Here is a 12756-nt window from a genome sequence, read left to right as displayed (position 1 = left end):
CCCCCCCGCAGTCAAGCTACCGTAAAACACAGAACAGTCACCATCTACCTAGGACGGGCTCTCCGTAGCCAGTCAGGCTTGGGATCCCAGACCAAGAACAGCTTCCCAACTACAGACAAGGAGACTCGTACTCCCAGAAGTCCGTGAGCGGATATGGGGCGGGGGTTTGCCAGGCCCCGGAACGCCAGGCCTGAGCACGCGAAGGACGGCGGGAAATGGAAAAGCGGCCGGCCGCAGTCCTCCCTCACCCTTGCCCCCGCGACCAGTCCCCTTCTCAAGCCCCCCGCACGGTACCTGTCCCCAGGACTCTCTGTTCTCTTTCCCGCTGCAGCAGGGGTGGTACTACCAGGTCTCATATGGCAGCGCGGGGGCGATGACCCCGGGGCTGGGGATGAGGGGAAACCTGGCCTAGCGGGCATGCAGCGCCTTGTCATGTCGGCGCCGCTGGCGACAGCGGCATGGGCTGTGGCAGGCGAAGTTGGGTGCGTGGTTGCCGTCTTGCTGCTGGGACTCAGGGAGGCTGTCGGAGCTGAGGTGGGCGGCACCCCCTTCTCTCTTCATGGCGGTTCTCTCTCTTCGGAAGTGACTCCTGTGTGAGCGGGAAGGAACCTGAGGTCCAGGAGGGGGCGGGTGTACTCCTGGAGTCGCGACTGGATTGGCTAACATTGTGGCCATTCCGGAAGTGGCGCAATAGAAAGCTCAGCCTCTCTGGGGAAGGCGGAGTTTCGGGAAGGAGGAGGGGCGGAAGAAAACTGCCACTCCCACCCTGTCACGTGCGCTGGGGTGCGGGCGCTGCCCTATAAGGACCCTGGCGGCCTTGGCATGCGCGTGGGGGCGGGAAGATGCGGGCGCTGCAGCAGCGCTCGACACTTGCCTGCGGAGGAGGGCCCCGGGCGAGGATTGCAGAAACAAACCCGACGCTGGCAACTGCCCTCAGTGAAGAAGACCAACACTTGAGCTGTGCCGCACAGCTGTTCATTACCTCTCCCCTCTTACACCGTAGGCCAAAGTGCCCAAATGCTATCACTATGTCCTCAGTAGTCTACATAGCCCAAGCTGAAAACTTGCCCAAAATGGGAGCGTTCTTGTTAAGTGTTTGTGGTAGGTCTTTCGCCCTTTTTTCATAAAGGAGGGGGTAAAATCATTGAAATAAAGACTTTATTTCATAAAAGTACTTTCCCAGCTGCTGAAATGAATTACCCATAAAATCTCTGCTGCCAGCTTCCATGGAAGTCTATAAAAGGAACACAGGGTCAGCTTTTAGTTACCCATGGTTAAGTGTCAAGAGCATACATGAGTGAAAGCAGCCTGCAATCTTCAATCCGTATTCCTAAAGGGCTTGTGCTTGGAGGGGCTGTGGGCCAGTTTTCCTTAGTAGATGAGCAACTGGTCAGATTATTCTGTGCCTCAGTTTCCATATTTATAAAATGGATATAACACCTACTTTCCTGCGTAATTGTAAACTATAAAAGAGATGATCAATATAAACTGTGCAGTTCGGACTCATGTAATAAGTACTTAGTAAATTATTTTTCCTTTGGTCTCTGTTGTTATTGTTAAGTGCTATTGATCCTTTAATTTCTGTTGTACCATCAAGTTGGTTCCAACTCCAATCATAGGGATCTTGTATTGGGTTTTCAAGGCTGTGAATCAGCAGGATTCTGCGGTATAAAGCTTCATCTAGTGACTGGTGAGTTTGAACTGCCGAGCCTGTGATTTGCAGTCCTATGGATATGCTTTGGTCTTTAGACAGACTCTTACACTGAGTTTACCAAAAACACAGCAAAACAAACCCACTGCTATCAAATTGATTCCAACTCATAGTGACCCTGGATAGGGTTTCCAAGACTGTAAATCTTTGGGCGCAGGCAGCCTCATCTTTTGCCACAGACCAGCTCGTGGGTTTGAACCACTGATCTTGCAGTTAGCCTACCTCCTAACGCACAGTGCCACAGAGCCCCTCACTTCCTATAAATGTTTCCAGAGATAGGTCAAATACTATTTTAACTATTACAACCAAAATATTAATCTCATGGATGTCCAAAGTCTAATTGACAAGTCAGTTCAACTAGGATGGAACAAAATCTTAAATGACTTAAAGGAATTTGAGCAGTTTATTGTACTAAGATTTAATTACTGAGGGAACTAAGTATGTGGATTGACTTGAAATTCACATTCTTTCTCTTTCCTATTTTCCCTCAGGAGGAGGAATGAATGAGCAGTAAAGTGACCAATAGGGTGGTAAAGTGGCAGGGGGAACGTAAACAGTGAACATACAGATCTTTCATTCATCCAAAGAGCATCTATCAAGGGTCTCTGCACAGATAGTAGGTAGTAGTGGTGCAAGAAAGCAATACCAAAATAAAGGGCACTTTTCTGTTCCTACCAATTGAGAATTTACTATGTATTTTTCCTCTGAGATTGCTGAGTTACGTTTGGAATAAACTACAAGGCTATTGTTGGAGGATGCTCTGGCGCAAGCCAAGGGACAAGGACTAATTTGTTGCAGAGTTGCTGGTATCCAAAAGTATATGTGTGGCAGTGGGGGTAGAGGGTGAACTTGAAAGGGGCATAAGGAACAGGCTCAGGGTCACAGGAGATAATTATCTCAAAAGTCTTTTTAGAGAAAGACCCCATTCTTCCTTTCAAAAAAGAGAGGTGCTCAAAACGTGTCAAATGAATAATAACATATGTATTGATTTATTAAGGGCTTTGTACATGTATTATTTTCTATGTTGATTTTGTGCTTTCTGTTGGATATTTCTATGCTTGGAATTTCCTGCTTCTCTAACAGAGCACATCTACAAAACATTTAATCTGATGCATTTCACTGCGTGCTTTGGCCATATAAAGAGTAATGCATAAAGATATATTCTACATGATCAATTGGTTGCTTTGCTTGGGATTATAGTATTCAAATCATCCAGCCTCTAAAGTATCACTTTAAGAGTCTCTACTCACAATACCAAACAATAGCTTTCACATTTTCTTAATCTAAGCAACAGATTATGGAGTTAAGTGAGGCAAGAAATCCCTTGATCAATAAATGGAGATGGAGTCATAATGAAAACACAATTTTAAAAATCTCTTCTTAACAGGGAAGTCGTTATCTAAATCCTCAATAAGCATCCAGACTCTTCTTTGTTTAAACCATTTTTTAAATAATACAGATTTGGGTTTTAGGGTGAAATGTACTTAACATACTAACCAGAACTGCTGGGAAATCCACCCCCATCCCCCACCACACACACACCTCTCCTCCTTATAGTGTTAAATGAGGATAGACCAGGAGCACTGATAGTACAGTGGTTATGTGCTTGGCTGCTAACCAACAGATCATCGGTTAGGACCCATCTGCCACTCCACAGGACAAAGATGTGGCCGTCAACTTCCATAAGGACTTTTGTCTCAGAAACCTTGTGGTTTTAACTGACTTGACACTTAACAACAACATAGGACCACAAGGTCAGTTTGAATTGCAAAGTCAGCAGTTCAAACCCACCAGCCACTCCTCAGAAGCCCTAAACAAGGTGACTATGAGTTGGAACTGACTTGGCATATAACAACAACAACATAGGATTACTGGAGTCCTGGTGTGGCGCTGTAGGATAAAGCATTGGACTGCATATTGGTATGAACCACAAGGTTGACAGTTCAAATTCACCAGCCAGTCCTTAGAAAACCCAGGGTCGTTTTCTGCTCTCATAAAGATTTACAGCTTCAGAAGCCCTATACAGGGTCACTGTAAATTGGAACCAACTCGATGGCATGCCACCACCACCACCATCACCATATGGTCACTACAGAATCATTATGAATTGGAATTGACTCAATGGCAGGAACTACAGTGTTGTTAAGTGCCATCAAGTGGGTTATGACTCATAGCAAACCTGTATAGAGTTCCCAGGCTTTAAATCTTTGCAGGAGCGGAAAGCCTCTTTCTCCCATGGAGTGGCTAACGGGCTCAAACCTCTGGCCTTGTGGTTTGCAGTCCAGTGCTTATACTATGTAGCCACCACACTCCCTGAATATAGTATTAGGCACTCTATTTTGTGTATATAACCCCTGGTCCGACTTTAAGGTGCACATATATACTACAAAGATAAACACACATACATGCATACATATCTGGTTACTGTTAGGGCTTTTACACATAAATTTATAGTGGGTCAGAAATAGATGTCCAGGAAACTGTACACTAGGTGAAAAAATTTAAAAGGCCCCAGGTGTATACATGAGCAATGAACAGGTATAGAAAAATGGGTAGAGTGTTGTTGTTATTGTTAAGTGCTGTAGAGTTGGTTCTGACTCATAACGACCCTGTATGGGGTTTCTGAGGAGTGGCTGATGAGCTTGAATGACCTACCTTGAGGTTCAAACTGACTTTGTAGTTCGGAGCGTTAACCTGCAGCATCACACCAGGACTCCTGAGTAGTGGGGAGGACAACAAGTAACAGTAAACAAGATTGAATTCAAGACTTAAAATGAAACAGGATTAGAAAGGTAGCTTGGAGCACCTAAGACTGGACGACCATAAAAGGCTAGTTGGGGAAGATTTCTGGATATGGGGCTAGGGAAGCAATGACAGAGATGGATTGATGTCTATGGAAGAAGTTTCTTTGAGATACAAGCAGTTTAGCTATCTCTTTGAATAGTTAAAGAGAAAAGGAGGAAAGCAGGCTCTGGCCTTGATGGGAAGGGATGGGGACAGCAGGAGAAACAATGTTATAATGTGAACAATAAAGTTTGCTGGGAAAGTCCAAGTGGGAGTTCTGAGAGGAGTGATGGTAAAACTGATGTTAGAGATCCAGGCAGTCATACAGAGTGGAAACAGCTTGGGCAGATTGGATCAAGCAGTACCTTAGAGCTCAGCAGGCTGGGACTAAGAAAACAAAAGGTTAGTAAATTAGGAAGAATGTTACTAAAGAGCAGGGGACTCTAAAAGTAACTTCTGGTTCCACAGTAATGACATATTCTTTCTCTGAGACTGCTGAGTCCAAGGTTCTTTTTGGAGGCTGTGCTGAGGCAAGCCAAAGGACAAGCATTAGTTTGTTGTGGAGTTGCTGGTAGCCAAAAGTGTGTGTGTGTGTGTGTGTGGAGGTGGGGGTAGAGGGTGACCTGGGAAGGGGGATAAGGAACAGGCTCAGGGTCACAGGAAATAATTATCTCAAAAGCCTGAAAGACCCTGTAAAGATTTAAAGAAGGGAAGGTGTATGCAGAACATTTCAAGATCCACAAAAACCACTGCAAATCTACAGCCAAACTCAAAACTGCCCAACAGAGTGCTTAGAAAAGGCACTGGCTTGATTTTAAGGGGAAAGAAAATGTAACAAAATGTAATGTCATATAATCTAAACTTCTTGGGAGTTAATTAGTAAAAAACGTGCAAAAGCAGAGCTGATGTTAAGAAAAGGAAGTTTCTTGTGATTTCAATATGAAATAGCAAGATCATTTTTCCTACACTTCAGATAGGGTGTAATATCTTTGTGATTTTTGACACATCTAGTTATTGCTTTTACTACTGGTTCCTGAATATTTTTCTTTAAATCACTTTTTTAAACTCAAATACATTTATTGCTTTAGAAAAAAAATGTTTTAGTCATTTTCATAAGTGGGAATAAGTGTCACATCACTTTCCCAAAATGAATGATAACTGTGAGATTTAATTACTAGTAAAATAAAATGTATATACATTCCCAAATTTCTCCTGGAGTCATTTGTTTACCACTGGTGATAAGCAAAGATATTCCTCATATGTCTGAAGTGTGAGAAACACTTTAGGAAAGATTGGTTTTAGGGCCTTGAGCCTATAATCAGGTATTTTTCATACTTGCTTAGCAACCCTGTAGAGGAATTTGAAATTAATGTAATGAATCACAGACCACATTAAAAGAAGAAGGCAGGATGGAATAGAGAACATTCGTGCACTGCAGTGCTGATTTTCAAAACCTTTACTTCATATATTTGATGGGTTATACTAAGGGTCTTTAAAAAGTTCATGGAAAAATTCTATGAACTTTTAATCCCATTTTTCACAATTTTTTACTTCATCTCTCCTACTTCAGACATTTTTCAAGGAGGGCTCAGTCCCTGGAGAAGGACATCATGTTTAGTAAAGTGGAGGGTCAGCAAAAAAGAGGAAGACCCCCAACAAGATGGATTGGCACAGTAGCATCTGCAGTGGGTTCAGGTGTTGCAGTAGTTGTGAGGAGGGCAGAAGACTGAGCAGTGTTTTGTTCTGTCTGCTGTGAGATGGAACTGATTTGACAGCACCTTACAACAATATGAATCTTGATTGCCAATTTTTTTTTCAGAGTGTTTTATATGCCATCCCGCTGTCTTCTTGCCTGCCTATATCTCCTGAGAAATTAGAGCTTAGTCTTACTAGTTTTCCTTTATAGATAACTTCTCTTTTTTTCCCAAGATGCTCTAAAGATTCTTTCCTTTTCTTTGGCTTTGAAAAGTTTGATTATAACATGTCTTGGGGATTTTATTTTGGGGGTCTATTCTGTTGTTTGTAGTTCATTCAACTTCTAGAATGTCTATCTTTTCATGTTTCATAATGCTAGGGAACTTTTCTTCCAACAACTCGTAGACAATTTCTTTTTTTGTTGTTTGTCCTGTTTCTTTTCTGGAAATCCAATCACATCTAAGTTATTCTTCTGGTATCCCAAATCAATCTTAGGTTTTCTTCAGGTTTTAAAATTCATTTTTCTGGTAGTTCCTCTTGTTGTTGTTAAGTGCCTTCAAGCCAGTTCTGACCCACAGTGACCCTGTACAGAGTTTCCAAGGAGTGGCTGGTGACCTTGAATTGCAACCTTGAGGTTCAAACTGACTTTGCAGTGCAGCACATTAACCCACAGCACCACATCAGGACTTCTAGCTCACTGGTTTGCATTAAATAAGTTAGTACATATAAAGTGCTTACTATTTTGCCTGGCATATATAGTACATACTCAATAAAGGCAAATCCTGATTATCCCTGTCAATTAAATCAATATTAATAGCTATCACAGTTTATTCATAGTACATACTTGGCATACTTGCTCAAATGCCTTCTCCACCTACCCTAGATGTTTTTTCAAGTAGAATAACTTATTTTATTTTGTTGTTGTTGTTGAAAACGTACACAGCAAAACATACACCAGTTCATCCATTTCTACATGTATTATACCTTGGATGTCTTAATGCCGTTTTCAGAATTGGGACTGAGAATGTGGAAGCACCTTGTCCATTGTCTCTGGGGTATTAAGTCCCCCATGGAAGATAGCTCCTGCAGCTGGGTCAGTTCCTACCCAGTCCTGACTTCCTCTGGTTTCTAGATACAAGATCCAACCCTCAAAAGGAGATTCCTAAGGCAAGAGGACATGCTTAATGTAAGAACATGGCTAGCCTAGATGCCACCTGGACACCAATGGAACTTTTGGGAGGAATCTCTATGGTTCACTTAGCTCTGGCTTGCTTGAATCAGTAGCACCTCTCCTTCTTCCACCCCAGGCACTTGAGTTCCCTCCCAGAAATGCCTGAACAATAATGCATTACATTAAATGAATCTGAGAACAATCTTTGCATTTTAAAGACCTTGGGTGGCTTCTCTGTGCAGTTCCCACTCCAACCCTTTCCAGGCCACTCACCAAAATTCACCTTGTCTGTCTTCCTTCCACTTTTGAAACAGGCCTCAGTGTAAGGTCTCAACATGCTGCAAACCCAAACCCTGCATTCCAGGATTCCCCCAGAATCCAATTTCCCATGTTGGAGCCTCAGATACACTTTACCATGATTTTCTCTTTCTGAACTCTTCCTACTCACAAAATGCTCACTTTGTGTTCTCACAACTGGAACAGAAATGAAGGTTTCCTGCATGGTCTGGAGCAGGAAGATGTGCTTTATTTGGTAGAGCTCAGCCTAGAAATGCCACGCCTGACTTTCTAGAGGCCCTTAGAGTACTGCTGGCTTAGATCACAAATGAAAAATTCAGATGTGGACAGGTGTGAAAGTCAAGGGATCAGGCTGGGGGATTCTGGGTGTCTCCAATTCAGCAGAACAAATGGCAAAACAACAGGTGTTCACAGATATACTGACCCACAAGGCACTCGTACCCAAAGCTCACTTCAGAATCGAATTCTCTCATGAAAGCCATCTCCTCCTTGTGCACACCTCCCCCTACCTCCACCCTCCTATCACCCAATCTCTACAGGACTTTGGAAATTATGCATTTTGCTGGCTTTATGTTACAGGTACCAGGATGTTATGTGTGACTCACCCAGGATTAGCTTGAGGACTCAACATTCTGACATTTTCAGACTGTTCGTTAATCACAGACCGTTGCAGCCAGCCTACCTGCAAATGTAGCATAAAGATTAAAAACTGCGTTAGTTTTAGCAAATGCTCAGTACAACCACGACTTGCAGGACAGAAACCTGTTGAATTAGGAAGCTGTCCCTGTTGTCTATGGTCTTCAGTGCTCTCTTGATATAAGGAGTCATTTTTAGTCTGGAGAAGAAGGAATACTGTGGGAAAAAATTGTAAGTCTGACTTTTCCTATTGTTAGAGTCAGTAATTGGGTTGGTGACCATTGGAAATCAGGCATTCCATTTACTATTTCATAATTTTACTATTGTATTTATTTTTTATTGTTCCTGATTTGCTTGTTGGAACAATGGCAGGAAGCACTTCAAGAAGAGGCTTGTGTGCTGGTGGCCAGGAGCATTAAAAATGCATGAAATGGCTCCTAGACAGGCTTCAAGGCAGAGGATCCAAAGGAATTGGTGGAGTGTGGTAGCCTCAACGAAGAAAGAAGCAGGTTGAGTACGTGGGTCTGCAGCAAAGAAGGAAAAGGAGAGTTTGGGTCGAAGTGCTCTGTGAGAGGGAGCAGCAAAGGTGATGTGAGAACAGAGGTTGCTCATAGCAGCATCGTCTGTGATAGTCAAGTGGGAAAATCTGAGAACCCATCAAAAAGGGACTGTTACCTAAATTATGGAACAATTTTTGCCACGAAACATCATGTAGCCATTAAAAAGAGCAGAGCGCATTTAATGTGCTGATAGGAAAAAATGATTGGAGATATGTTAAGTGGAAAAATAAAGTGCACAATAGTTGCCTATAGTAAAATCTCATGTTTATGTGGGTTTTCTTTTAAAAGGATGTTGTTGTTGTTGTTTTTAAGTGCCATCAAGTTGGTTCTGACCCATGGTGACCCTGTATAGGGTTTCCAAGGATCAGCTGGTGAGCTTGAACCACTGACCTTGCAGTTCCAACCAACTTTACTGTCCAGCACATTAACCCACAGTACCACACCAGGACTCTAAAAGAATAGTGGTGGTGGTGGTGGTGGTGGTTGTGTGCTGTGGAGTCAGTTCCAACTCATAGAGACCCTACATAGGGTTTCCAAGGCTGTAAATCTTTACGGGAGCAGAAAGCCTCATTTTCCCCTCGCGGAACGAACTGTTATAAATTGCTGACCTTGAGGTTAGCAGCCTGGCTCGTAACCACTACACTACCAGAGCCCTTTTTAAAAAATGATAGGCCATATGATATTTGTTTATATATTCTTAAACATATTGGGCAAATCTGTTGCACAAAACCTCTTTAAAGTGTTGAAGAGCAAAAATGTCAGTTTGAAGACTAAGGTGTAGCCTGATCTGAGCCATGGTATTTTCAATGGCCTCATATGCATGTGAAAGTTGGATAGTGAATAAGGAAGACCACAGAAGAATTGATGCATTTGAGTTATGGTGTTGGAGGAGAATATTGAAAGTGCCATGGGCTGCCAAAAGAACCAACAGATCTGTGTTGGAAGAAGTGCAGCCAGAGTGCTCCTTGGAGGCCAGGTTGGCCAAAGTTCGTCTCTCATACTTTGGACATATTGTCAGGAGGGACCAGTCACTGGAGAAGGATATCATATTTGTAAGGTGGGGGGTCAGAGAAAAAGAGGAAGTCCCCCAGTGAGATGGATTAGCAAAGTGGCAGTATCAATGGGCTCAAATGTAGCAATGATTGTGAGGTTGGCCCAGGCAATGTTTTGTTCTGTTGTGCATAGGGTCGCTATGAGTCAGTACCAACTCGATGGCACCTAACAACAACATATGTATATATGGCAGTTTTAGTGTGTTGCTGTGGGTAACACGCTGGACTGACTCAACAGACCTTAACAACAACAACTACAAATACATCTGTATTTATTTACATATTCTGATATATACATAGGAGTCCTGGTGTGGCGCTATGGGTTAATGTGCCAGACTGCAAAGCCATTTGAACTGCAAAGTCGGTGGTTCAAGCTCACCAGGTGCTCCTCGAAAACCTTATACAGGGTCGCTATGGGTCGGAACCGACTCGGCGGCACTTAAAAACAACAACAAATATATACATAGGGGAGCACAGTGCCTCTGTAGGATAAATACTGAACTGTGAACCACAAGGTCAGCAGTTTGAGCCCACCAGTCACTCTGAGCATGAAAGATGAGATTTTCTGCTCCTGTAGAGATTCACAGCCTCAAAAACCCTATACAGGGTCACTATGAGTCGAAATGCTTGATGATACTTAGCAACAATAATACTATATACATATGTTGTTGTTGTTGCTAAGTGCCATTGAGTCGGTTCTGACCCATAGCGACCCTGAACAGGGTTTCCGAGGCTGTAAATCTACGGGAGCAGAAAGCCTCATCTGTCTCCCACAGAATAGCTGGTAGTTTCAAACTGCTGGCCTTGCGGTTCACAGCCCAATTTGTAACCACTACGCTACCAGAGTCGACAGCACTTAACAACAACAACAACAACGCTACCAGAGATCCTATATACATATGTTGTTGTTAAGTGCCGTGAAGTCAGTTCTGACTCATAATGACTCTGCCCAGGGTTTCCAAGGCTGTAAATCTTTACGGGAACAGAACGCCTCATCTTTCTCCCCCGGAACCGCTGGTAGTTTCGAACTGCTGACCTTGCAGTTCACAGCCCGATTTGTAACCACTACGCTACCAGAGCTCCTTCCTATATACATATAAGGGTATATTAATGGCTTCATAAGATAAGCACTGGACTGTGAGTCACAAGTTCAGCAGATCAAGACCACCAGCTGCTCTGAGGGAGAAAGGTGAGACTTTCTGCTCCTACAAAGATTTAAAGCCTCAGAAACCCTATACAGGGCTGCTATGATTTAGAACAGACCCTAAAGTACTTAGCAACAACAACAACATCCTTTAAAAGAAAGTCCACAAAACAAATAAATTTAAAAAAGAAAAAAAAAAAAGTCTACATACACGTAGGATTTTACTATATGCATACTATTGTGCACTTTGTTGGTGGTGTAGTGGGTTACTCCTTGGGCTGCTAATCACAAAATCAGCAGTATGACTCTACCAGCTGCTCCACTGGAGAAAGAGGAAATTTTCTGCTCCCATTAAGATTTCCAGCCTTGGAAACCCTATAGAAGGTCTCTATGAGTTGGAATCAACTTGATAACAGTGGAACTTTTTGGTTTTTGGTATGGTTTGTACGAGTCTGTTCTGACTCATACCAACCCTGTATAGGGTTTCTGAGGAGCACCTGGTGAGTTTGAACTGCCAATCCTGCAGCTCAAACCAACCTTGCAATCCAGCACTTATCCTACAGCGCCACACATGTATATAGAAAATGTCCTGAAGGAAATAATACTGTTAACAATGCATATTCTGTAGTGCCCCAGGATTGAGTTTTAGCTGAAGTATCAAGGAAATATTCTTTTTAACTTCATAATATTCTATTCTGTTTATAAAATCATTTGTAATAAATTTTTTAAAAATCCTTTTTTATAAAAGCCTTTGAGAGTTTCAATCAGTAAATTTCAGGATTTACAATAATTGGAAGCCTATCTCTTAAGGTTAATTTCAAATAGGAATGTGAAGTCCAGTCTTCTGATTTCTTCCTTCACCCAGTTTAGTGGATGAAATTGCAGTATTAATATACATTATTTCTATGTAGATGTGGACTATTTACAAACAATAAGCCATAAGCAAGATTCAGTCAACACCAAGAACTGATAACACACGAATAATATGCTCTGTCTCCAATATAGTTGTTACCAGTTACCATTGAGTCAATTCTGACTCATGGCAACCCCATGTGGGTAGAATAGTTTTATGGACCCCTGGTGTGGCACTGTAGGATCAGCACTGGACTGGGAACCCACAAGGTCAGCTGTTCAAACCCACCAGCAGCTCCTTGGAAACCCTATACAGGGTTGCTATGAGTCAGAACCAACTTGACAGTACTTAACAACAACAACAAAGGGTTTTCTAAGCTGTGACTTTTCAGAAGCAGATCAACAGGCTTGTCTTCCTACAAGCCTCTGGGAAAATGTGATGGTTAATGTTATGTGTCAACTTGGCTAGGCTATGATTTTCAATGGTAATCATCTCCCATTTTATATTCTGATGTGAGCAGCCAATCAGTTGGAAGAGGAATTTCCTTGGGGGTGTGACCTGCATCCATGATATAAACGGATGTTCTGGAAAAGCTCTCTCTCTTGATCCTGCATTCATCTCTTGTTGTCTGACCTCTGATTCTTGGACCATGAGAGGTCTTCAACCTGCTATCTGACCTGAATATTTTGGAAATGCCAGCTCCCGAAGCTTCATGACCCAGCAGCCTGATGTCTGACCAGCAGAATTTGGGTTCACCAAGCTGGACAGTGAATAAGGAAGACTGTAGAAGAATTGATGCTTTTGAGTTATGGTGTTGGAGGAGAATATTGAAAGTGCCATAGGCTGCCAAAAG

The 12756-nt window shown here is 42.7% G+C and overlaps 1 protein-coding gene across 1 annotated transcript in view; it reads right to left on the bottom strand.

Annotated features, from left to right (window-relative positions):
* The window catches only part of FAM178A (family with sequence similarity 178, member A), a 62250-nt gene extending 61678 nt beyond the window's left edge, over nucleotides 1-572 (bottom strand). Inside the window, exon 1 of the mRNA XM_006831254.1 lies at nucleotides 295-572. Coding sequence (XP_006831317.1) covers nucleotides 295-434 — 140 coding nt within the window. The 5' untranslated portion in view covers nucleotides 435-572. The remainder of the gene's footprint in view (nucleotides 1-294) is intronic.
* Between the last annotated feature and the right edge of the window lie 12184 nt (nucleotides 573-12756).

This window comes from Chrysochloris asiatica, unplaced genomic scaffold, assembly GCF_000296735.1.
Source record: "Chrysochloris asiatica unplaced genomic scaffold, ChrAsi1.0 scaffold00003, whole genome shotgun sequence".
In the NCBI taxonomy this organism is placed as follows: domain Eukaryota; kingdom Metazoa; phylum Chordata; class Mammalia; order Afrosoricida; family Chrysochloridae; genus Chrysochloris; species Chrysochloris asiatica.
This window is presented reverse-complemented; position numbering and strand designations above follow the sequence as displayed.